Consider the following 27,343-nt stretch of genomic DNA (forward strand, 5'->3'; position numbering starts at 1 on the left):
TACAAGTGATTTTTTTTATTTTAAAACACATTATGAAACAATATGTAGTATCATGATATAGGATGTATTTCATTAGTCTTTGCTTCTGAAAGCTTTCAACAACAAGTCTGCTGCTAGTCCTGGGGACAAGGCCCCACTGAGAACCTTTCTTTCCAGAAGGGGAATCTGTTCTTGGACAGTAGGATGGGTCCTGAAATGCTCTAACACATTTTCCTGAATGAGATTCCACATCCAAACTTTCTGCTGCTTCCGTCTTTTGGCAGTCAGCTCCCCGCTGGCAAGCATCAGGTCCCGGAATTCTTTCATTTTATCCCACATTTCTGTGATCCCCTCCCCACTTCTGGCAGAAATACGAATCACCTATTGGAAAGGAAGAACCAGAACTGCTTTACTTAAAATGACAGAAAACATTTTCACTGGGACTCTGATATTTGTCAATTAATTTTTCAGTTTATGGAAATAGGAAAGTGACAAAAATGAATGTTGTGTCAAAGTAAATATTCTGATATACATACTAGTGTAATGAATCTAGGATTACTAAGGGCATAGTAGAAATGACACTAATTAAAGGTCAAATTCTTTAGCCCAGAAATTTATTTTAATTTGGGATTGTTCAGATAGATGGGGCATCCTGGAGAACTGACAAGAGAGTTACAAATGAGAAAGGCAATACCAGGGAGGTTTCCCTGAGGCCTGAGTTTCAGGAAATAAAGCCAAGTTCCAGTCTGTGTCAAATCCACCTGACTCAGCAAGGCTAAGAGCTAAGCACTTGGCACCTGCACGTACAAGGTGGCTCTGGACTCAACGTAATATGACCAGGGAAAACGGGAGCTGACAGTAAGATAAGTCATCGTCCTCATTAGAAGGACTACAGCTTATTCTTTAATAACACAGCATCCTCCTGCTGATAAAGCTGTCGGAATCAATAATATTGCACTACTTACTACAGAATTTTTCTTTGCTTTTTTTTCACTTATTAAAAACAGCCTCCAATAAACATAATGGGAATGGAAGTATCACATCACAAGCCTCTTCTCTTGTGCTCAAATTCCAATTTATATAATCAAATCCTTAATTGTTCCATAATCTAAAGGATGGCTCCTTTCAGGATGGATTTGCTCTCACTTCCAAGTGGTTCAAGTCAAGCATTAAGCAATCTAATCTATCACCCCCATTCTAGTTTTTGACATCCAGTGGTTGAAAGATTATATTTAAAATCATGACTACATACTCCGGCTTTGTCATATTTTTAAAACTGTAATCTTCACATTCAAGCACAGATTGATTATATGTCTAGCTGGGACTTATGTCCTCTCTTCTAATGTACACAGTCCACTCAGGGTGAAAAATGTAGAATGAAATGCAAACTAACCTTTGGTCTCCAAGCTTCTGAGCGCTTGCGGAGCAATTTCAGTGCACTCACATACTCTGCTTGTATCCTTCGAGCTGGCACAATCAAGTCTCCGTCAGATTTAGTTATAGCTACCAGATCTGCCATCTCAATTATACCCCTTTTGATACCCTAGTGTGAAAAAAAGGAAGAAGAATCAGATTTATCAGAACAGTTCATTGAATCACTAGTAGTGTAAAAATGGGACAACCAGTTAATACTGTGATTTTGAAAGTCACATGCTTCATTAACTTTTTTCCTGTATTTCTCTAATCCCTGGATGCCAGGAATCACAATTACTTGATAAAAATTACTTATATCCATCAGTTCATGGGATTACAAAAGTTATCTGTAACATCTCTTCCCAACTCTCAGAGTAGTTTAGTAGGATACATTCAGAATTAGAGTGAATAGATCAAAGACACAACATGATTGAGTGGCAGGAGACAATTCACCCAGTCTCATTATGGATTCTGCTTCTCATGAGCAGGATACAAAACCATCCATCCTAAGAATGCTTAAAAAGAAAACACACATTTCACTAACATCTGCATTTCTCAAAACAACATCTTCAAAAGTTTTTTAAATGCCTATAGCATTTTTTTAAATTTGCAAATAAAAAAAAATAACCTGATAGCTAAAACTGTCCTACCTCTTGACTTAAATTGTGTTGCATAAAAATACCAGAAATAAAGGACAAAATTCAAGGACCAATCTCATTTGGGAAATATATCTTTCCATTTAAGATTAAAATTCCTTTTCAGGGGCTGTGGTTGTAGCTCAGTGGTAGAGCACTTGCCTACCATGTGTAAGGCTCTGGGTTGAATCCTCAGCACCACGTAAAAATAAATAAAGGGGGCTGGGGATGTGGCTCAAGCGGTAGTGCACTCGCCTGGCATGTGTGCGGCCCGGGTTCGATCCTCAGCACCACATACAAACAAAGATGTTGTGAACGCCGATAACTAAAAAATAAACATTAAAATTCTCTCTCTCTCTCCCTCTCTCTTAAAAAAATTTTAAAAAATTTAAATAAATAAATAAAGGTATAAAAATACATAACATTAAAAAATTCCCCTTTCAAATACTTTTATTTATTACTTTTAATTATTAAATTCTAATAGTTAATGTTCTACATCACAGCATATAGTCTGCTATTGCTTTTTTTTTTTTAGAATTATGTAATTGAAAAGGAAGTTCTATATAACAAAGAACATGCCTTGTCTTGTCTTTGTCCATATTTTACTGGTAAGGACTTCTAAATCCTTAGTATTTCTTGAATGATTTGTTATTCATGGTGGGTGCCTGGGACCATACTCAAGTTTATGCAGTGAGATCACTCAGGATGGGGGCCTGATCACACTAGAATGACCAACTGCAGGATTAGAGGGTTGGGACTTTGTATCAAAACATGTTGGCCCAACCTCTGTGGGGGAAGGGAAGTGAAAGATTGAGTGAAATTATGTAGCCAATGATTCCATTAATTTCAGCTTTGTGATAAAACTGCAATTATAATATAGTGCCTTCCCAAGTTCTGCAAATTATTCTAATGAATATCAAACCGAGGGGTAGTGGGATCCCCCAAATTTGTAGCCAGCTGGTCAGGGGCATGGGTGGCCTGGAAACCCTGGAGCTTACAGCTGGTGTCTGAGTGAGGGAAAGCTTGTGGAAGACCTGTGAAGTTCACACTAACTCCAGGTAGTTAATGCCAGGACTGCATTGCAGAAGGTGAGTAAGACACCTATTGCATGAAATATAAATTGTGATGGTGGCACCCCAGTTAAAAATAACATCAGTAACAAACACGCATGCAACAGTGGTCTCTTTTAGTGAGAGCTATCCATATATTCCAGTCACTTCCATGTTATAGATAGAAAAATTTAAGTTGTATGAGTAGCTCAAAGCCATACATTCTATTACTATAAGTTGGGAAAAATATATAGAGAGAATCTGCCTTTGAGTCAGATATTTTAGCCAATGTGAACAATGTTTCTTTCTTTACACTGTTTTCAACTTAATTTACAAAAACACAACTACATCGTAGAGATACATACTTTGTATTTTGAGAGGAAATATCAAAATAATTACCTGCAATTCATCCCCTCCTGCTGGTGGCAGTAGTAAGACAAACATGTCAACCATGTCAGCAACAGCAAACTCTGACTGACCCACACCTGGAATTTAAATCACAACTATGTCCTAAAATATTCACAGTTATTACATTTTCTCATCCTCACTATCATTTCCATTCCACTTTATTCACTTACACTCACCCCTTTGAACAACCTGTCTTAGTCCATTTTCTGTTACTGTAACAAATTATCTGAGACTGAAGTTTATTTGGCTCACAGTTCTGGAGGCTGAGAAGACCAAGAGCACAGAGCCAGCATCTGCTCGACATATGGTGAAGGCCTCCTTGCTGCATCATAACATGGTGGAAGGCATCACATGGCTAGACAGAGCAAGCATGGTAGCTCAGGTCTCTCTTCTTAAAAAGCCACGAATATCATTATGAGGGGCCCCACCTCTAAATACCATTAACATAAAAATTGGGGGATTAAGTTTTTGACACATGATCTTTTGGGGGGACACATTCAAATCACAATACCCACCTCTGAAGAATTTATTAAATGCCACTATTTTACACTCTTAAGAAAACTGGTAGCCTTCCTAGCTCTCTCTCTCTTTTCCCCATTAGACCTATTCCTTGACTGAATGGAGATCCAAGGGACTTCCACTCTCTCCTAGTCTCAAAGCTCTTCTTGGCTTCTCTTTTTTCAGTGAGTAGCTGGAGCACTGTGACTCTAATCTTAAACCATGCCTGCCGATGCTTCCATCTTTTCCTTCATATTTCTACCCTGAAAACCTCCAATCACAGGTCAATACAAATATGTGTACTGTTTCCTTTATAGGCATGCTTGAGAAGTCACTGCACTGTGGATGGGTGCCACTACAGCGTCATGGTCTCCTGCATCTGCCACACCTTCCCTCGCTGCCTAGTAAAGGCACTCCCCGTCAAGGCCCTGGGTCAGCCTCCTTTCCCATTTCTCACAACAGTGATCTCCCACCGTCTCTCCACCCGATCACTGTGGACCTACTTCACAGAGGAATAAAGGAAGAACTCCCCCCACTTCTCCCTGTCCACCTCCACAGACAAATGATAAGATACAAACAGCCCTGCTGCCTGCCCTGCAGTCTGTGGAAGAAGTATTGAAGGGAACCTTCCTCTTCTTTGCCATGAGCCCCGCCTATGTCTACAGGCTCCAATTCCTTGGCACACAACATGAGCTGTACTCAAGGTCTTCTCACCTTGGAACCAAGCAAAACTACATAAAATTGTTCCACTTCTCACCAAAGTTGTTACTTTCTCTTTGTAGTCAAGTTTCTGGGAAAAAAAGCAATTCATGCTCACTGGCTCAACTTCACATTAACTCAACCCACTGAAATATGGCTTCCACATCTCCCGGGCCACTAAAACTCCTCTGGAAATTCCCTCCTTTCTGGTTGCCTATTTGATACCTATTCTTCCCTGTTTCCTCACCCCAGTGTTACTGGGAACATCAGTGTATCAGGAGAAAGGCCACATTCGTGAGGTCCCCTTTCACGGGAATGGGGCTGAGAGAAAGCAAAAGTCATGAGATAGGGTTTCCAGGACGTTCATTAAAGAAGGCAATCCCACCTAGGAGGTGCACCTCTTCTGCCTACTCTTCCCTGACCCCTTACTCCTCCTTTCCCTTTCTTCTATCTGGAACATAGATGTGACAGTCAGAGCTTCCTCAGACATCCTTTAACCATGAGCAACCTTGAGCATGAAGATGAACTGAAGGGAGGACAGACAGACTGAAGCAGCCTGGGCTTGCTATCACTCAGAATAAGCACCTATTCTGGACTGCTTATCCCCAGAATTCTTTTGTTTACAAGAAAATACTCTCTTATTTAAGTCACTGGGACAAATTATTTAAAGTCTCTGGGACAAGAAGTTAAATACAACTTTTAGGTACATGCTTGGTTTTTATACTACCTTCTCCTTCTAAGGCAGCTCTTCTTCCACCTAATCTCAACTGGTGGAGCTCCTTAAGCCCAGTCCTGGCTACTGCTAGGGACTGAATTACGTCTGCCTCTACCCTTCTCGTTCTCATGTGGAAGCCCCAACCCTCGAGGTGACTGTATTTGAAGACTGGGCCTGCAAAGAAAGTAAATGAGGGCTGGGGATGTGGCTCAAGCGGTAGCGCGCTTGCCTGACATGCGTGCGGCCCGGGTTCGATCCTCAGCACCACATACAAAGATGTTGTGTCCGCCGAAAACTAAATAAATAAATATTTTTTAAAAAAATTTTTTTTAAAAATAAAAAAAAAAGAAAGTAAATGAGGTCATAAGAATGGAACCCCTAATCCAACAGGACTACTGTCTCATAAGAAGAGGAAGAAACATCAGGGTAAGAGAAATGCTCATGGGAGGACACAGCAAGAAGGCAGCCATCTGCAAACCAAAAGAAGTTGCAGAAAAAACGAATCCTGCCAGTACCTGGGTCCTGGACTTTCAGCCTCCAAAACAGTAAGGAAATAAATTTTGGTTGTTTAAGCCACCCAGTCTACAGTATTTTGTCATGGCAGCATCAGAAAACTAATATGGTTATCTTCCATTTTTGTCCCATATTTTCCCCAGTTTACAGCCTGAAATATGAAACTCTGAACTATGCTGCTAACTGCTAAATCCATCTTTCTTACTCAGTCCTTTCTCAGGACACACAATCACTTGTACACCTAATGAGCATCTTATACTTAATATACTCACAACTGAACTTCTCATTTTCCCCTCTCCAAATCCCTCTTTTCACAGCATTCTTGATTATCTTCATTTCTCTTCCTTCCTCATCTCTTATACCTAATCATGGATAAAGCCTTTTTAATCCCTCTCCTCTTCTCCATTCCCATTCCCCTGTTTGGTTCAGAGCCCTGCCATCTCTTTCTCTGATGAGTACAAGAGCCTCCTCACTGCATCCTGCCTCTGCCCTTCTAATCATTCCACACTCCGCTGCCAGCAATGTTTCCAAAATGCACATGTGGGTTTCTCCCCGTCCCGCTCACCCTGCATGGCCACATGCAGGGCAAACTCTAACCTCCTTGACATGGCACATAAAGCCCAGACAGTCAACCCTGGCTCCAGCACTAACCCCCACACACCCCTTCACACTCTGTGCTGTCAGTACCCTAAGTGAACTGTGCTTCTCCGAATGAGTCAAGCTTTCTCCCTCCTCAGTGTCTGCAAAGGCCCTTCACACACATTTTGTTTCACTCCTATTCTTTCTTCAATACTGAGTCCAGCTGTCACCTCCTTTAGGAAGCCTTCACCGAGTTCCCTAAATCTGAGTGAGTTAGGTTGCATCACAAACATTTAGCATGCAGTAATATAATAGATTGTCTCTCCACCAGAACACGACTAATTGTCATTTCAGTGTCTTCACTGCACATAATTTTGTGCTACAGATATAAAATTAAATAAAACAACCCTCAAATCAAAAAATAGCTAACTGCATTACTTTTCTTAATAATACAGACAGATGAAATGCGCTTACACAAAACAGGCGTGGGGCTTCTTTTGCACAGCTCATCCTAAGTCTACAGCTCTTCTCTGGCACACGTGACATGCTGCCTCAGGTAACAGTGATTAGCAGTGGCTCACTGTCACCCTCCAAATGGCAAGCTCTTTGAGGTTAGGAAGTGTAGCCTATGTATTCCTATTTCCTATAGAGTCTGGGGTAATATCTTGTACTTAATTACAGCTTTAGTAAGTATCTGCTGAATGAACAAAATATAATTAGTTGTTATTCATCTTTATATGGCATTGGTTATAAGAGTATATTATCTTTCTGAAAGCATATCACACTCACCTACAGTTTCAATAAGAATGATGTCATACCCCCCTCCTTCACACAACAGGATAGCTTCATTTGTGGTTCTTGTCACACCTCCTAAAGTCCCTCTGGTAGGAGATGGCCTGATGTATGCATTCATATCTCTTGATAACTCCGTCATTCGGGTTTTATCCCCTAAGAGCGATCCTAAAACACATAATTACATTTTATAATCATGGAACAGTTCTAAGGTCCAATTATCAATCAGCCAGTTCCCAGGAGATGTGTCATATCTTAAGATATATTTCATATTATTGAGCTTTCCTCTAACTCGCTATATATAATCATGCAGGATTCATTTTTTTAAACATTCCAATCCCTTTAAAACCTAAAAGGGCTTCCCACTGCCCCAAGCCAGATCCTTTGGCCTAGCACTGAAGGTCCTCAGAACTCAGCCGTACCTTACCTGTCCAAATTTGGCTCCTACCAGTCTCAAACTTCCCTCTGATCCAGCTGGTGGTTTCTTTATTGCCTTCTTAACATCTTCCTCCCCTCCTTTGCCTGTGCTCTCATGCCACAGACATCTCTTTTTTTTTCTCAGTGCTAACTTACAAAGTGTCATGCCCAGGGTCTGGGCTTTTCTAGAACTTTTACACCCCAAGTTTACCTCTTGTGAATTTCTCAGTACAACAACTGCTCTGCAACCTGCCAGCATCCTGGAGAGCACCAGAGAACTTCACTGTCCCTCCCCTTCCCATCATTACCTAGAGCACCCACCACTCCTCATTCTTTTATTTGTGTAAATGGCATTTTCTCTATGTAAATACTATGCAAATGAATCTTTATGCTGCCCTTCATCCTATGAGTGTTGTTTTAATTCTTTACCAGTTAGAAATTTTGAAGCCCAGACTGAATGCAAAGTAAGTCAAATGAATGGATGGAAAAGTATTCACACAAAATATTTTGGATTTCATATCTGTATGTCTTATCTCTTCCATATGGTGATTCTCACCAGGAGTAATTTTATCTCCCCTGCCCAGCACATTTGGCAATGTCTAGAGAAATATTCAGTTGTCACAGTGTGGGTGGGATGCTACTGGCATCTACTGGATAAAGGCCAGGGATGTTGATAAGCATCCTTCAGTTTAAAGGGCAGTCACCTACAACAAAGAATTGCCTGGCCTCAAATGGCACTAGTACCAAGGTTGAGAAATTATGCTTTAGCAAAAATTCCCTGCTTATGAACCTTGTCTTAAAGATATTGAACACTGAATGCTAAACAATGTGTTAACAGTCGGCTCTCAATTTAAAACTTGCGGAATGGAACTAAAGTTTTTTAGTTTCTTGCAGTATTTTGGCAACATCAATACCTATAAATTCTAGAAAAATAAAAGCTCTGGAACTACTATTACCTTTTCCTACTTTGCTTTAGCTATATAACATGTGAAGGTGTGGCGCTGTTTTAACCTGAATATTTATTTTCAATCTGCCTAAGGGCTATTTTTTTCCACATAAGTTGATACTAAAGATTAAGAAGATTAAAGATATGCTCTTTTCTCTTATGACTACAATTTAGAGTCTTCTCATAAGTTTGAATTCTAGAGCACACAGCTACCATGTGCCTCAACTACTTTATTTACTTCACATAAAACTTCTTCCTAAAGTAATTTTCTGCATGAAATCATCCCTGTGGAAGTCAACAATCTGCCAAAGTTTAAATTATTATCCTATAGATCCTATCACACTGAACTAAACATTATGAAATTATTCTCCCAGGTAATTGTCTTTTGCAGTGAATCCAAAACTGTTAGTTGTAAACCCCCAGGGAGGTCTCAAAGGTATCACAGGGGGTTTGTGAGTTTAAAGCACCAAGACTAACTACAGACCAAAAATTGAATGCTTCTCAAACTTCAGTGCTATTTTTCAAATGTATGTGTTGTCATAACAAGGTAGGAATTTACAGTTCTAGTGTCCTGTGTATCTTCATATTTTTTTTCTTTCAAAGTCTATGTATTTTTTTTTTTAATCTGAGAAAGGGGCTCTCCTTTTTGGTTTGAGAAAGGTGAAGAATCATACATTTAGCCCACGACCCTCGCTGGCTTCATGAAAGAAGGTTTGAGTCATGAGAAACCGCTAGGGAGTTTTAAATTAAAGAGACAAGACTCTAATTACCTTTAACCAGCTCTTGGATGGCTCCTCCTAGCTCCAGCCTCAAGCCACCGTGGTAGCGAGGTTTACTGAAGAGGCTAGCAAGATAGAGAGAACACGCCAGGGAGTGGACTTTTATTGGGGAACAAAAAATTCTGGGGAAAATCCCATCCAATGAAGATGAAGGGGGGCAGCATCCCAAGGTCAGGGGCGATGATTGGGTCTTCAGGGTAGTGGTCAGACATACCTCTGCACGGACAAGCCCTTGGACTTGGAGAAGGGTGGGGAAAGCTCTAACACAGCTGTGCCTAAACACCTCTCACCCAGCCAGGGAGGTAACTCAAATCATGTGTGAGGATGGCCTCACACACACACATCCAGACAACTTCAGCACAGACTACTTTATAATATTTTTGCTATCAATTGCAATCTCAAGCTATTATTTCCTCTTTCAATTGCAAATAGTCTAGGATATTAAGAAGGTGGAGGGGAAAAGGACTTCATACCTATATGAAAATGAGGAACACTTATTTAAAAAAATCATCAAGGTACTTACCTTTAACAAAGTTTAAATATAAATAAATTAGGCAATGCATTGACAGATTTAATCTTAACTTTCTAAGTATAAATTTTATCTACATTATTTATTTATTTATTTTGGTACTAAGGACTGTACTCAGGAGTACTTGACCAATGACCACTGAGCCACATCCTCAGCCCTATTTTGTATTTTATATACAGACAGGGTCTCACTGAGTTGCTTAGTGCCTCACCTTGCTGAGGCTGGCTTTGAAATTGTAAACCTCCTGCCTCAGCCTCCTGAGCTGCTGGGATTACAGGTGTGTGACACTATGGCTAGCTACAATTAACCTCTTTAATTATAGTGAATCAAAGACTTCTGAGCTAGATGTCTCAATGAGTGCTAACAGGGATTGTTGCCCAACTCTCTAATGACTATGGCAACTGAAATAATATTCCATCTGCAGAACACCACAATATACACACCAAACACTTCCCAAAAGCCCCCTATATTCATTCTTTCACAACACACACTTGTGTTGATTCATCTGTTCAGAAACCTCCTAAGAATCACAGCTTCACAAGGCCAAGAGCACGGTATCTTATTCACCATTACACTGCACAGTACTTTCTTTACACAATTCCTTGCCTGTAGTAGGCATTCAAATACTGCTTAAGTGAATAACTGCGGTTGAGAAGCTTAAATCATAAATAGGGGTAAGGAAAGAAAGACCTTTCCTGAGTATTTATATGGCATGCTTTATGTTTTCTTTAACTGATCCTTTGAGAACTAAGTTTATATTCATTTTATCTCTGATGATCTGCAAATTAAACTGTGAATGATTGTATGACCTTAAATCAGTAAGTAATTGCTGAACCCTGTACCGTGCACAAGATACAATACTAAGTGCTATAGGGGGAACAGCAATATATTACATGATCCCTCTAAGAGCTTTCTGTTTAACTAGACATATAAACAGGTGACAAGTCATAAACAGCAGTAAATTTCTTTTTCTTTTTTTTTAAGCTTAAGATAAGTTACAACAATAGGAAAATAACAGATGGGTAAGAACCATTTTCTACATAGCCACTGATGCAGTCTGCATAAACAATAGAAGATAAGGGTCTAGCCTTAGGCTTGATTGCCAAGGGCTAAAATTTGTTTTTGATCATCTTCAACTTCTGGCACCTGTAATGCTGGTTCTCTAAGTGCCACTGTGCTACCCACAAGTTGACCTTCTCTGCGAAGTCCACTGCTCCCCAACCACTTCCCTCAGCTTCTACCCACTCTGCAGAGGCTCCTTTCCTCAGTGAGACCAAACTCAGCTACAGGTACAGGTCACTTGATCATGGAAAAAAAAAACACAAAAAAGCTCTACAACCCCCAAAAACTAGCTATACTCACCACCACTAGTGCAGGAAGAAGGGTCCACAGCTAGCACCGATAATCTGTGCCCTCGTTCAGTAAGCATTTTTCCAAAATATTCTATAAATGTTGATTTTCCAGCACCAGGGGGTCCAGACAATCCTATAGTGAAAAAGATCTTCTAATTTACTAGATAAATGAAATCAGCACCATGTTCAGTTTACTGAATAAAACATTAGACTATCTTATATTATTAAAACTATCATTAATATATTTTTAAACATGTCCTAAAGCAGAAAATAAAAATCTATCTTTTTGTCTAATCCCCAAATAATGAGGGTATATAGGAATACTTCTGAGTTCCATGTGTTTATATATTCACTTTTTAAAAATACAAAACATTCTTGCCTTTTTACTACAATGTAGATTTTTTGAGACACACTTCAGTGCCTATATTTTAATATGCTGAATTTCTATATCTGCCCAGGTCTCATCATGACTGGCAATTATTCCACCTGCCCCAATTCTGTCTATTTTCTCTGCCCATTGGAAAAACAACTCATTACTCTAGAAATTTCTAGTGATTGAGAAAGTAATTTTCTATTCACAAAGGATCATTCTTCATCTCACTTATAACTCAAAGAATATCATAAAGAGAGTCCTGAAAAAAATAATTTGTGTTAAGAAAGAGAGAAAAGCTCCCTCCTCCAAGAGCTAGTCAAGCATGGTGGATAAGAAGGCAACCCCCAGAGCCAATCAGCAGATTCTCACTCTAGTTGTGCCTCTTAGGAGATGCAGAGATCAATGCTCTCCAAGTTACTTTCCCTCTATGTGTGCTTCAATAATAAAATAGATAGTGTAATAGTACCTATCTCTTCAGGCTGTTTTAAGAAGCAGATCAGTTAACATTTGCAATATGTTTGAAACAGTGTGTGGCACACAAGACAAACATGTTTTGTCTAATAAGTATATACAACCCAGGTGTTTAACTGTATTCAAAACTATGTATAGTGTATGACATGCTTTGCTTCTTAATACAATTCTCAGGGCAGCCTCCTATCTTCAAAACCTTTACAGATGCTGAATAAATACCTGCTGCTTTTATTTGTGATGATGATAAAATGACTACAACAAAGACAGGCATTTATCTGGCCTAAAAAGATTAGGATAGAAGAATCAGAATACCACTTCAAAGTTATGTATGAATTGCTATCACTTCAAAGTTATATATGAATTGCTAAGTTAATTCCAGATATTTCTGAACCATTTTCTCTGCAAGGATTCTTTAAAACATAGTAAGGTGTACTTCATCATAACTAGAGTTTCTCTTGGTGAATTTGCTATTTTTCCTGTCTACAACAAAAAATTTAGTAACACTCAATGGAGTACTCTCCCAATGAGAGTCCCTCGATGAGGGCAAAAGAAATAACCATGTAAAATATGTGGGCTGGTTCAAATACTGGTTGGTGAGCTATTTTTGCAATTATCTTTTTTGATACCTATTAATATAAAAACTAAGTTTGAGTCCCTATATTGCCAATAAGTTATGATATAAACGTCTATTGTAATGTCAACTTTTACATGTATTTACTAATTCTTCCCAAATTCTCTATATTTTGGCCACCACTTCAAGTGGTTTTTTGCAGAAAGGTTGGTTCAAATCACTGAGTTCCCTATCAAGGGACACTCTCTACTCAAACTGCCTTACTTAATTCCTGCTAGTCAAATATATCTAAATTTCCAAAATATAAGAAGCTGACTCACAATTACAGAACTAAGTTAAATTGCCCAAAATAATCAAAGGATTATTTAAATGTAGAAGGCAAGTGAATATGGTTTCTCCTTTAAAGTACATTTTAATATTGAGATTGCTGGATGGTGAGTTTCGGGGGAAACTCAACAGAAAGTATTGGATGCAGTGGAACTTACCTGTAGAAAGACTAACAAAGAATAATAGAGGGGGGCTGGTATTGTGGCTCAGCGGTAGAGAGCTTGCCTGGTGCGTGCAAGGCCTTGGGTTCGATTCTCAGCACCACATAAAAATAAATAAATAAAAATAAAGGCATTGTGTACAACTAAAAGAAAAAAATAATAGTAATAGAGAGCTGGGGCTGTGGCTCAGTGGTAGAGAGCTTGCCTAGCATGTATGAGGCCCTGGGTTCAAATCTCAGCACCACATAAAAATAAATAAATAAAATAAAAATTATATTGTGTCCAACTAAAAAATAAATATTTTTTTAAAAAAGAATAATAGAATAATAGAAGCAGAAATGTGATGAGGATAATTATAGTTGATACACCACAAAACAAATATCCACTTTAGACTACTAAATAAGAAGGACTACTGAAAGCAAAGAGTACAATGGTTACTAGTTCTTCCTATACATGTTTACCTTCTGGATGTCACATAAAAATTCTTGCCCAAAGAGAAATCCTATATTATTATATCAAAATACAGACCCTTGGTTTAAAGGATCATGGCAAAATTTCAATATATCAAGATTAATACTTGCAAAAGAAAACAAGGCATTTAAAAGTCATCCAACAGGAAAAAGAATAATCTCATTAGATTACAAACATTTTAAAGGAATTTAGAAAATATTTACTGAGCAAAAAATAAAAGACTGACCCACTCTAAATGCTAGTGGTTTTCCTCCATTTAATTGTTCTTGTTCTCGGTTGTAGATTAATACTTTCTGAAGAAGCACCTGGGCTAACTCCTTTTTCCTGCTGTGAGTCGATTCTACAAGAGTTATGGCCTCTGCTAAGCAGGCCCTTTGCCCTTGGATTAAGCCAGTATAAAGTTTATCCACAAATCTTTGTTCTTTATCAGAAAGTCCTTCCATGTGGTCCTTTAAGGTTGCTTGTACACATAATTTCCTTCTTAAGCCATTTGACAACAGCATCCACTTTGTACAATGGAGTCTGAGCGACTTAAAAGGCTGAGCACACGGGATTCCTGACAGGAGATGAGCACTTGAGTGAAAGGTGAAGTGGTAACCAGGGAAAGGTGTCCTTAACAGGCCTTTTAGGAAATGCTGGTGAGGATGCAGTAGGAGCGCGGGAAGATTCATTTTGTTTGTAACTGAAGAAAACCCCGGATGCTTTTTGACTCAATTGATTTGTGACCTCCCTAGAAGAAAGAGAAAAATATTTTGCCAGTTTATACAGACCACTAAGATATGGAGGTAGTAAAAGTAAAGTAGAGTGCTTTTCCCACATTCTAAAACACACAAAATTAGCACTCTTGGCTGTATACATGGGTGAGTTTTCTTACTAAATTTAAGAGAGAAGACTTCCCCCTTGGTCACAGTTAATATTCAGAGTAATTCAAATCATGAAACTATTACTATATTGTGAGGTGGAATTTACATTAAAATGTCCTTTTAAACAAAAACCAAATATACCAAACCTCATTAGGGCAGACATTTTCTGTCACACTTTTTCTCACATTCGTCTTCACACTTTCCTCAGGTCAACATACCCAATTCTGAAGCTCATACAAAAGATTCTTTAAAAAGAATGCCTCTGAAGCTAGCCTTTTATTCATTCTCTACAAAAGAAATGTGATTAGTGGTGTGGCACCAGAGGCACAAGTTTAGACCCATGTGTATCCTCAATAGACTCACCCCGAATAACCTGGCTTAAGCACAAAATAAACAACAATAAGCCTTAATGCGAGTGAACTGTGTGGGTTTGTGTAGTAACCAGATGAGTGCATCTTAAAGTATGGTCAGAACAACTAGGTACTTTCTAAAAATGCACATTCCCAGCCCCACTACTCAGAAGCTCTGTAGCTAAGCACACTGAAGTTCGAACCGCTCAGGAATTCGATGAGGAGCCTTAGATTGACTGATATTCTCAACATAGTTTTATATTACATTAGGCAATGAAAGCTGGCAACAGTACACTGAATCAGGACAGGGTAGGGGTTATGAGCCATGGCCATTCAGTTGCTGCTACTTATACTATCATGACCTAGGGCTAGTTACTTAACCACTCCGCACTTCAATGTTCTGGAGTTAAGAGAGCAGGGTGGTTAAGAGAACAAAATGACTTATTTCATGTAAAAAGCCTGGAGACGTGCCTAGCACAGAGTAGGAGCTCCATTAACATTAGTTTTTATTGTTAGTATATGAATTTGTAAAAAAAATAGTAATAATTAGGTCACAGTCCTAAATTTCCAGTGACATACTAAAATTTTAGGGGGGGGGGGCAGGGATTGAACTCAGGGGCACTCAATCACTAAGCCACATCCCCAGTCCTATTTTTTTTTTTTTTTTTTTTTTTTTTTGGTGCTGGGAATAGAACCCAGGGGCTTGTGCATGAAAGACAAGCACTCTACCACCTGAGCTATAGCCCCAGCACCCCCAGCCCTATTTTGTATCTTATTTAGACACAAGGTCTTAGTGAGTTGCTTAGCGCCTCGATGTTGCTAAGGCTGGCTTTGAACTCACAATCTTCCTGTCTCAGCCTCCAGAGCAGCTGGGATTACAGATGTGTGCCACCACATCTGGCTCAAACTAAGATTTATAGGTACATATGTCCTATGCAATTTGGGTTCATAATTATTTGGAAATTTTGGTTTTTCTGAGTCTCATGGCTCATTGAAATTAATTATTTTATTGATCCAAGGTACTTCTCCAAATAGCACTTCAAAGCCAATGAATATAAAATTAATTTTGGTTAATAAACATTCTATTCAGGACAACGAAGTAGTTTAAGATTTTTTTTAACCTGTAGAAACTATAACTGTTCATAAATTTTCCAAAAGCAACAATTTTTTTTTCTAATTGAGGGGGCATTATAACATTTATTTATACAAATTTATTTTATTTTATTTTATTTTTAAATTTTTATTATTAGTTGTTCAAAACATTACATAGTTCTTGACATATCATATTTCATACATTTGATTCAAGTGGGTTATGAACTCCTATTTTTACCCCGTATACAGATTGCAGAATCATATCGGTTACACATTCACGTTTTTACATAGTGCCATAAAAAATATACAAATTTATTTTAAAAAGAATAATTTACTTAAAATGTATAAAACTATTTCTTAAAAAAAAAGTTTTTAAAACATCTATCCATCAGTAGCCTTCATACAAACACACAAAAAGACACTTACAGTATCTAAGAGGGGATCTATTGTGGAAGGTGTCATTAAACAACATCTTTCAGCTCAATTTACATCCTCACTACCAACAACACCACTAGCCTAGACACTCACAGGGAAGAACTGGATTTTTATTCAACCCCTACTTTCCAAGCACATACTACTTTCCAGATTATAATATATCAGGGATGGATCTGAAAGAATAAAAGAGCTGATGAAGGATGAAGACAGCTTTCTAGTATGAGGACCTGGCCTCTTCCCTGCCATATTAGAGAAGACTGAAAAATTCAGTGATGACAGAAGATACCAGTATAAGGAACTAGTGATGGGAGATATGTCTGGACCAGTATGTAAATTTTAGGGGCCAAGAAGCTAGCTTTAGGATCTTGGCAGAGGACAAACAACAGAGACCTTTATGGAGGTGACACAACTGATTTTGCTCTTTTAGGAGATAAGTCTAGGAACAGTGGTAAAAGGTCAAGAGTGATGAGACCCTGGTAACACAAAGTCCAGTTTAGAAACCCTAGCAAGGACTCCTAGCACAGGAGCAAAGGAGATGATGAGGACTTGGACTTCAGCAAGGCACTAAGTAATGTACAAGATAAGCCACATTCAAGACCTTCATGTCCCTGTTAGAATCCTCAAAGCCTGACATGAAGTCTGGCTCTCTTCACTTGCTAAGGGGGGGGGGGGGGGAAGCTTTTGCTGATCTGATCAGAGTTTATATCATTACCCACTAACCTGCCACTTTAGAACTTATAAACCACTTTCAAATACTTTATTTCACCCTATACACCAATCCCATAAGGACAGTGTGACAGTTATTAATCTTGTTTAACAGAAAGGGAAACCAAGTATGAGTTAAACAACTATAGTCACAATCAGAGACAGGGCCAGGACTCAAATCCATACCTTTGACTCTCTATGGAATTTCTTCTTAATAAATTATGATAGAATAAAAGAGAAATCCTTTGGCTAAAAGGGAAATAGATATCAGTTAACTTTATCCACTTTCCTAAGTGAGTAGGGGGATGGGGCACAAGACCAGAAACAGGAAGACCAGCTGGAGAATTGCACTAGTAGGTAGATGAGAGGAATGGCCTGGACCAGGTTGAGGTAGTGTTAAGATAGACTCCAGATGAATTCTGAAAGAACTGCTAATGTGGGTAGGAACCGGAACAGTCAAAGACAAGGCAGAGGTTCTTACCTGAGCCATAGAAAGACAGAAAGATGGGGTTGGGTGTGGTGGTGCATGCCTGTAATCCCTACGGCTCAGGAGGATGAGGCAGGAAAATCTTAGTTCAAAGTCAGCCTCAGCAATTCAGAGAGGCTCTAAGCAACTTAGCAAGACCTTATCTCTAAATAATAATAAAAATAATACAAAACAGATCTGGGGATGTGGCTCAATGGTTAAGTGACCCTGGGTTCAATCCCTGGTACCAAAATAAATAATAAAAATAAATTTTTTTTAAAAAAAGAAAGACAAAGTTGTCCTTCAGTGAGCTAGGGAATACTGTCAGAAGTAAGGTTTAAAGTGCAAACAGGAGTTTAGTTTCCAACACATTAAATTTAAGAGGCCCACTATTAAACATTACACCATGTATACCTGCATCGAACATCACATGGTCCCCTACTAATATGTACAATTTTAATGTATTCATTAAAAATAAATTTAATCAAAAACAAAACAGACCTACTAGATATCCAAGTGGGATATGGAGTGGGCAGCAGCATTTATCGGTTCCAGGGAGAGGTCAGAGCTGTGGCGTAAATTTGGGAATTATTGTTTAGCTGACCAAATAAGTTCACCAACTAAGGGATTGGATAGAGGATGTGTGACACCATTTTTTGATAATACTTTACACACACATGCAGGAGGAATACATGTGTTGAAGTGTATGTAAACTCACCTATAGATAAGTAGTCATGAGGTGTTTCCATATTGTTTTGGGCATACTGTTTCTGATCTTTTTCAAGGCAGCCTATTATTATGGTGGTAGACAGAAGAACACCCACACAAGGATGCCCATATCTGAATTCCTGGAACCTATGAACATGTTATATCACGTAGCAAAGGGGAATTAAGTCTGCAGATGGAATTCAGATTGCTAATCAGCTGACTCAGATACCTAGATTAGTCTAGTTTATCCCAGAGGATCACTGCAATCACCAGGGTCCTTACAAATGGAAGCCAGGAGGCAGAAAAGAGCAGTGCAATATCATGTGAGTACTCCACCCACCTTCACTGGTCTAAGGGAGTAAAAGGGCTAACCTATAGAAGACAGAAAAACCCAGGAAGCTGATTTTCCTTGAGATCCTCCAGGACAGAATGAAGTATTATTGGTAGCTTGATTTTAGCCCAGTGATACCCATGTCAGACTTGATCAAGATAACTGTAAGATAATAATTTTGTGTTGTTTTACACCACCAAGTTTGTGGTAATTTGTAACAGCAGCAACAGAAAACTAACACAGTTGCTAAGGTAACCAAAAATATTTAAAATAAAATTCAGAATTTTTATGAGAAATATCTAATAACTACTCATGATTTAATTATCTGTCATAATTTATTTCCTTTTTCATTTGGATTTCTTCCTAACATGAGAAGTAAACTTGATGAATCCTTAATTTTATCATTTATTGTGACTATCAGTATTACATCCAATACATTTATATGTCAATTTCTAAATTAGACATAAAATTAGCATATATTCTAGAAAAATCAGTAAACTGAATTATGTGTAAGGTGAAAAAGTGATGTTTTAGCTATGTTACTACAAAGCTTTTATCAGATTCATCACATTAAGATTAGAAGTTCAAAAGTACTCCAAAACAGCATGACGTACATGGTCTAGCCACCAGTTCTGAGCATGGTAGCTTTTATTAAACTATGTACAAACTATCATAAAAATAAGAAGTCTGGAATGCTTCTCATCCACTTTTTTTTTTTTTAACCTGAAAAACACCTATTTAGTTCAAATAACATCTCCTTTGAGGCACATTTCCCCCCAACTCTTCCAGGCAGTTAATTGTTCTATTCAATGGTCCACTGCCTTTTGTTCATATAACAGGTAGTTTTCGTTTCCTTTTCCTTTTTTTTTTTTTGATAGTGGGAATGGAACCCATGGGCACTTTACCATTCAGCTGCATCTCCAGGCTCTTGCTAAGTTGCTGAGGGTTTCAGTTGCCCAGTATGCACCTTGAACATAAGATCCTCCTGCCGTGGCCTTTGATTGTTGGGATTACAGGCCTTGTCTTCTTGTCTTCAAAGTAATCTATTTTGAGACCTCTCCCCACCAATTTTCACCCCTCACCTTAGCTGAGAACCTCCCAGAGAAATGACAAAATATTATTGCTTATTTCCTCAGAATCTAACACAGTGCCTGACACAGAGTAGCCTTTCTATATTTTGTTTTTTTAGGTCCATGATTGGATATTCTATCTACCTTGCATTGATCTCACATATGATGAAGAAAAGCTTGGGTTACGATACTTATCCATGTGATCTGAGAACCTTTACCTAAAATATTCTGCCTTCTAAGTTCCCTGTTTCAAATCATCTAGCCAGAATAGAAAATGTTTTAAGGAATCAAAACCTAGTAGCAAGAACATCAGTAGATGAAAATATGTCCATTTATAAAATCTCAAGCAAATAACATTTCCTAAATGAGATGAATAAAAACAGTCTTATAGGGCTGGGGATGTGGCTCAACTGTAGAGTGCTTGCCTAGCATGAGCAAGGCCCTGGGTTCAATCCTCAGCACCAAATAAAAATAAATTAATTAGTCCAACTAAAAAATAAATACTTTAAAAAAATCTTTAAAAAACAAAACAAAACAGGGGTTGGAGATGTGGCTGAAGCGGCAGTGCACTCGCCTGGCATGTGCCGGGCACTGGGTTCGATCCTCAGCACCACATAAAAATGAAGATGTTGTGTCCACCAAAAACTAAAAAATAAATATTAAAAAATTTTTTCTCTTTCTCTCAAAAAAAAACCAGTCTTATAAAAAAATAGCATAGATTACTCTAACATTTAAAATAATGATGTTGTGGGCTGGGGTTGTAGCTCAGTGGTAAAGCACTTGCCTTGCATGTTTGAGGCACTAGGTTCGATCCTCAGCACCACATACAAATAAATAAAGATACTGTGTGTTCATCTACAACTAAATTTTAAAAAATCTGTTTAAAATAAAATAATGGTGTCTTATAACAATTTAATTGCAATCTTCCTCAAGAAATCCATGCCAACTATTTGATAAGTTAACATCTATTCTGCAGGCATAATTCTTTGTCCTTTGATGTCAGTACAAATCTTAAAAGGCTTTTAAGTGAAAGAAAGAACCAGGAAAAGGATGATAACATTTACTCCCTCCCCTCCTTCTTTCCCAAACTAAAATAACAGAAATGAAACCAAAAGACCTATCCAGATGTATAGAATCCTAGGTTCTGATACCTTCTAAACTCTTCCTGGGGACTGAGTTTCTTAGTTCCCCTCTCTCTCTGGACCATGTGAATGGCAGCCAGCAGCTGCTGCTTTCTGCTGGGTGTGGACTATGTGTGAGTGCTGGACAAGCATTTCCTCATCTAACCTACAGATGAAAAGGCCCAGCAATGTTAGGTTGATTGGCCACGGCCTCAGAATGAGTGAAAGAACTTGGGAAAAACCTGAATCTCACAAATCTATTATCTACATGATATGAACTCTAGAGACAATAAAATAATCCTTTACATTTGAATGTGGCATAATTATACCTGAATGTTGTTTATTTTTTACTTTTTTTTGCTTAGGCCAAAATGAAAAATTAGTTTACATTTCCTGTGCAAACCATATTGGTAGGAATTCTGAATGAAGTGTTAGGTGACAGAACAGACTGAATTTTAAACATTTTAAATGTTTCTCATTTCATGGGAAACTCATATCTGATAACTAAATTTATTAACAAACCACATTAATTTATACAATTAATCTGATTTTAAACGACCCCACAAATTTTTTAAGAGTTATCTAACTCAGCCTTATGAGCAACATTCTACCTATACATACATGTCACAGGCAGAAGATAAAAGTTAGTTTGTTAACTTATATAACAAGTAAGTTATTTGTAGAGTGCTCACCTTGCATGTGAGAGGCCCTGGGCTAGATCCTCAGCACCACATAAAAATAAATAAATAAAATATAGGTATTACGTCCATCTACAACTAAAAAATAAATATTAAAAAAAGAAAAAATGTAGGAGGGAGACCAATAGGATAGAGGGGGATCTAGGTTTGGGAGGAAGGGAGGTACCTGGGAGTAAAATTGATCAAATGATGTTGCAGGTTTGTACCAATAAGCCACAATGAAACTCAATGTATAATTAACATGCAACAGTCAAAAAAATTCACATCTGTTTTTCTCCTATAGGATGGGAGAAGGGCTTCCTACCTGCTCATGTAACTAAGAGTATTTTTTCTGCTTTCTTATACAAAGAAATCAGAAAAGTTGGCCAATAATCATGCAAGAGAAATTCTGTAGCATTTATAATGTTCAGTAAAATACCTAAAAGCATCACCATTGCTAATATACCAGAATATCAATTTATTAATATATAATGAAAAACATCAAGTAGGCAAAAATAATGAAATGAGTTTGTAAGGGCATCCCCTCCTTAAATGTCCCCCAATGGCTCATGTGTTAAAGGCTTGGTCCCTAGCCATGTGCTATTGGAAGGTGGTAGAACCTTTAAGAGGTAGAGTTTAGTGGGAGGAAGTTAGGTCATTGAGGACATGCCCTTGGAAAATCCCCAGCACCTTCTTTCATTCTTGGCCATCATGAGATGAGCTGCCAAACACTGCCAACACTCCTGCCATGATATACTGCTCTACCACAGGACAAAAGCAACAGGGCAAATCTGTCATGGACTGAAGCCTCCAAAACGGTAAGCCAAAATAAATCTTTCTTATCATCTCAGGTATCTTGTTACGGTAACAGAAATATGACTAATACACCTCCTATGAAAGAAGATTCACAAGAACAGTAGCATTTTAACATTCACATCTGTGCTAGAGAGGGCACTGGGATAAAGGAACTTTCTTATACTCTATACTCCATTGGTGGGGATATAAATTACTACAGCCCACATGGAAATCAGTATGGAGGTATCTCATAAAACTAAAAATAGAAGTACCGTATCATCTAGCTATATTACTCTTTGGTATTTATCCAAAAGAATTAAAATCAGCATACTTAAGAGATACATGCATACCCATGTTTATCAAAGCACAATTCACTACAGTCAGGCTATGGAATCAATCTAGGTATTCAGCAACAGATGAACAGATAAAGAAAATGTAGTATACATACACAATGGAGCTTTATTCTGCCATAAAGATGAACAAAATTATGTCATTTGTATTAAGTAGATGGAACTGAAGCGATCATGTCAAGCGAAATAAGCCAGATTCAAAAAGACAAGTACCATATGTTTATCCCATATGTGGAAGCTAGTGGGAAAAAAGAGGATTGAGATTTATACATAATTTAAAAAATAAAATAAAAGGGTATCATGAAAGTAGAAGGGAGGGGCTGGGGTTGTGGCTCAGTGGTAGAGCACTCACCTTGCATATGAGAGGCCCTGGGCTCAATCCTCAGCACCAAATAAATATAAATAAATAAATAAATAGATAGATAGATAGATAGATAGATAAATAAATGTGTTATGTCCATCTACAACTAAAAAATAAATATTAAAAAAAGAAAAAAAGTAGGAGGGAGACCAATAGGATATAAGGGGATCTGGGTTTGGGAGGAAGGGATGTATCTGGGAGTAAAACTGATCAAAGGATATTGCAGGTTTGTACCAATAGGCCACAATGAAACTCAATGTATAATTAATATGCAACAGTAAAAATTCATATCTGTTTTTCTCAAAAATACTTTTTTACCCATTCTTTCCTCTCTACCACATTCTATGTCTCTACTGAGTTTCCACAGGAAGAAATATTCTTACATTAGTCAACACACACACACACACACAACTGCAACAAGTTTCACTAAAAAGACTTACCCTATTTATATGTGATACACTCTAAGACTGCCTTTTCTTTCTTTTTAATAGATTGCAATGTGCCAATGGGTACAACTTTAAATCTGAAAAACCCAATCTACTATAGCCACCTCTCTGACCACTATTAATTTATCTTCCATACTATCACTTAACCTCATGGTCATATTATCCTCTGCTTAAAACACTAAAATGGTTCCCTCTGCCCCATCTGAAATAGAAAAGGAAAAAAAATAATTTTGTGTATATGATTCATTTATTCACTCAGTAAATATTTATTGAGATCCTACCATATGCTAGGCACTGTGCTAGGCAATGATAGATGGGCCAGGCATGACTCCTGTTAAAATGGAGATTACACTAGTCATTACATAAGTATTTCATATTATTTGAGTTCTTCTGTGTCCACCTCTCTTAATTCCTTTCCTTCTCCTCCTCAACTTTTACCACATTACTATAACCACTATGATCAGCACACAGGTTCCAGAAAAAGCTACACTCTTTCATACAGTGTGGCTGTCATCTATAATGTTTTTGTCTGGCCAGAATGTCCTTCTCTCCTTTAATCAGATCGCATATTCTTTCTCAGCCTTCAAGAACCTACTCAAGTGTCTCCTACAGAAGAGTTCCCTGGCTTCCTTTCCTCACACCTTCAGTTCATTCATATCTCTTGCCATCAGTGCTGGCCATAGTCCTGTTTTACAGTGCTCATCACACTGTGCTGTGGTCATTTAAGATGGCAGTCTTCCCTAGACTCTAAGGTTTTGTCTCCACAGCAAAGTTCATTTCTCACAGAATAAATGTATGAATATGTGCTCTAATTTTGCGTGGATCCATAATGCCATTACACTGATTACTCAATGTTTTGAAAACATACATTTTTTCTAGATTGTGCAGTAAGTATAGAGGTAAGAACTTTCTTTTTAAATTCTCATTTTAACATATGGATGTTTTTCTTCATTAAAAATTAGCTCAGCAGCAGCCAGTCTGACTTGGGATATTTGTCTTGAAATTGATCCAATGAATATTCTCAATTTCAATAACTACTCTGGCAAGAAAAAGCATACAGGATTTCCAAAATCAATACATTAGGTCAGTGTCTGCAGTGCAGCACAATTCATACAGGCAATTCAGTGTTATCCCATGTGTTTCTATTTCTCAATGCTAATCACTTTTGATTTGAAGATAAGCTGTCAGAAGCCATCAATCTATTCACCATCTCCCACCACTCCTACAGAAGGCTTTGCTGTCTCCTTTTCAAATAACTTCAGGAAATTTTTGTAGAGTAGGATGTCTTTTTAAATATGAAACTTTTAAATAGGCTTTAAACAGTCATCATTATGTAAGAGTAATATAGAACACATACTGAATTCATGCAGAGATTCTCTAAAGTTCTGTGTCCACTTTACCTCCCAATTCTACTTTTAGATCCCATTTAGCAAGGGAAGTCTCCTTTTTTCCTAAATTCCATCACCATTAAATGTTTGGATTCATTCCCACTGCTACCAACCTAGTTCAAACCTGCATAGTCTTAGGGGGCTCTGAGATCAGGTATGTTTCCTGAGCAATTTCTCATATTCTTTCAGTTTCTTCATGTCCAAAATGAAGACATTCAGACCTATGCATGAGGGTCATGGGAAAGATGAATGAGAGTGTGTGTGTGAGTGAGCCTGGCACAGGGCCCAGCATCATGCAGATGCTAGCTAACTCTAAGGAATTTTCCTCTTCTTTTCCAGCTCTCTCCTTCCCCAGTTCTCCTCTCAGACTTCACAGCAAGACTTATCCTGAAATATGCATGTGATCTCCTTACTCTCCTTCTCAAATTCTTCCAGAGTTCCCCACACCTTAGGAGGGTAATTCTCCAAGTGTGATCCATGGAACAGAAACACCTAAGAAAGGGAAATTCTTAGGCCTCAATTCAGACCCCTGAATCAGAAACCATGGGTGAAAATAGGGCCAATAATGTTCTCATAATCCCTCCAGATGATTCTGAGTTTTCATAAACCCTCCAGCAGATTCTGAAGTGTGCTCTAGTTTGAGAATTGCTGCCCAAAGGACAAAGTCCAGCCTTCTTAATCTGGGATTACACAGCTTCCCCAAAACAATTTTCTTGCACTCACCTTTCCAAACCTCCTCTAAGGAGAGTTTATTTATTATCTTCCAAACCTACCACTTACTTTTCCAACTCCTGTTGTCTTTTCCCCCGTGTATAGCACCTATCCTACCCTGCTTAAGTTTCACTCTTCTTTTAATTCTTTCTGGATGATCCCAGTCTTGTAATTTTTTTCCCATCCTTTAATTCCATTTATTTCTGAATATTGATTTAGGTGATAATCTGCACAGATCATAAGATGTACCTGGCCAATTACATTTTTAAAAGCAAAAAAATGCACATAAAAATAAAGATTTGGGGCCTGTGTTGAAGAAAATACTTTTTAAGAGAAAACCACTGTTCCACAAGGCAACAAACGAGTAGCAAGTTTCAAGGGCTCATCAGCAATTTCCATTTCAAATATATAGGTTTTATTTCATCATCTTCAAATTCCTCAGTGATTTATATTTCTTATAATTATGTAACTTTTCATGTTTTCTCTCTCCTATTAGAATACAGCACTTAAAAGGGCCGTTATTTATTAAAAATCCTATTTTCCTGAATGCAAAACAGTATTTAGTGAATACTATCTAAAATAATATTCTGGACATTGTATAGAGGCCCAAAAGATTTAAGTTCTCCCAGAAACTTTTGATTTTCCACACACTAGAACAGTTTTATTAGTTTTTTTTTTTTAAATATATGTATCAGAGTACAGCTTTTTCATTTTTCAGTGAGAAATACATATTTGAAGACAGAATGTCCTCTGCTGGAAGAGATCTAGCCCTGCCTGGGCACAGTATTCGACAGAACCTAGATACTGCCTGTGACTTTTAGTCTGAACCCTATTTTTATATCCTAGACTTTATCCCTCACAAAATGTGTTAATCTCACTCTTCGGTGGACTATTGAGCTTTTCTCCCACCCAGCCAGATCTGGTGGTGACAATGGAAAGCTGCCTTGCCAAAGGTATCTTCCTAATGGCACAAAACTGCCCAAGATGACGAGAATTTTAAAACAGTTATTACGGGGCCTTTCTTTTTCAGGGAAGAAAGGAACTTTCTCTTTGAATCGATCTGCCGACCCCTGCTGGTCCACACGTCCCCCGCCCCACGACATCATCCCATTCAGTAGCCTCCTTCTCCTGCCCCCAATCCTCCAGGGGGCGCCCCCAACCGGGGACTGACCCCAAGCTGGCAGCCTGAGGACTCTCCAGCCCTGACTCCAGGACGACTCGCGCACCCGCGCCCCGACTCACCCTCCCGAGGCCACGGACGTGCCGCCCCGCCCCTTCCGCCCCTTCCTCCCGCCCCTTCCGCCGGGCAGTGGCGCGCAGGCGCATCGCCAACTGCAGGCACGGGGCGGGGTCTGACCCAGGTCTTCGCAACGTGGCCGGGGAGTTCCGTTGTGTGGTGGCGGGTTCGTGGGGCCGCTGGGGTGTCCTCTGGGAAGGGAGCCCAGGGAAACTGGGGGTGTTAACGTCTTTTAGGTTAGCTTTTGCTTTTCTTCGGGTCCAGTTTGACCCCCTTCCGCCCCCGGCGTTCGACGACTACGTGTCCCCGCTCCTGTGCTGGCCCTTCACCCGGCCTCGGGTCACGTCCCGAGTCTCGTCCCGCCCCCAGCGGCCCCTGGAGGCCGTGTTGCATCTTCCTTCCTTGTAAGCTGTAATGTGGGCTCGGGAGCGAGACGCGTAACGATTGACACACTGGTGCAGTAAGATCTCACTCTGCAAAGAAGTTGACAACCTGTTGGAATAAATGCTCATTGTCCAGCTAGAATATAGTTTAAATTTTTAAGTGGTTTTAAATAGTAG

General features: G+C 38.6%; 1 protein-coding gene across 1 annotated transcript; it reads right to left on the reverse strand.

The window, feature by feature from the left end:
* On the reverse strand, nt 1-27,062 carry Mmaa (metabolism of cobalamin associated A). The gene is made up of 7 exons (XM_076864610.2): nt 26,789-27,062; nt 13,904-14,407; nt 11,314-11,436; nt 7,278-7,448; nt 3,476-3,561; nt 1,373-1,522; nt 1-360 (listed from the first exon to the last, which is right to left on the reverse strand). Exons 2-7 carry the CDS (start codon nt 14,346-14,348, stop codon nt 73-75), a joined length of 1,263 nt encoding a protein of 420 aa, XP_076720725.1. The 5' UTR covers nt 14,349-14,407; nt 26,789-27,062; the 3' UTR covers nt 1-72.
* Between the last annotated feature and the right edge of the window lie 281 nt (nt 27,063-27,343).

The sequence above is a fragment of the Callospermophilus lateralis genome, chromosome 8, assembly GCF_048772815.1.
Source record: "Callospermophilus lateralis isolate mCalLat2 chromosome 8, mCalLat2.hap1, whole genome shotgun sequence".
NCBI lineage: Eukaryota > Metazoa > Chordata > Mammalia > Rodentia > Sciuridae > Callospermophilus > Callospermophilus lateralis.

Bases quoted from the DNA above. Each gene is read 5' to 3' on its own strand.
- Mmaa (XM_076864610.2), bottom strand. From the start codon at position 14,348: ATGAATCTTCCCGCGCTCCTACTGCATCCTCACCAGCATTTCCTAAAA. The intron at 11,437-13,903 runs GTCAGTCTTTTA...TTTTCACTATAG, and splicing joins ACCACTAGCATTTAGAGTGG to GATTGTCTGGACCCCCTGGT. The intron at 7,449-11,313 runs GTGAGTATAGCT...TATGTGTTTTAG, and splicing joins TTCTTCCTGCACTAGTGGTG to GATCGCTCTTAGGGGATAAA.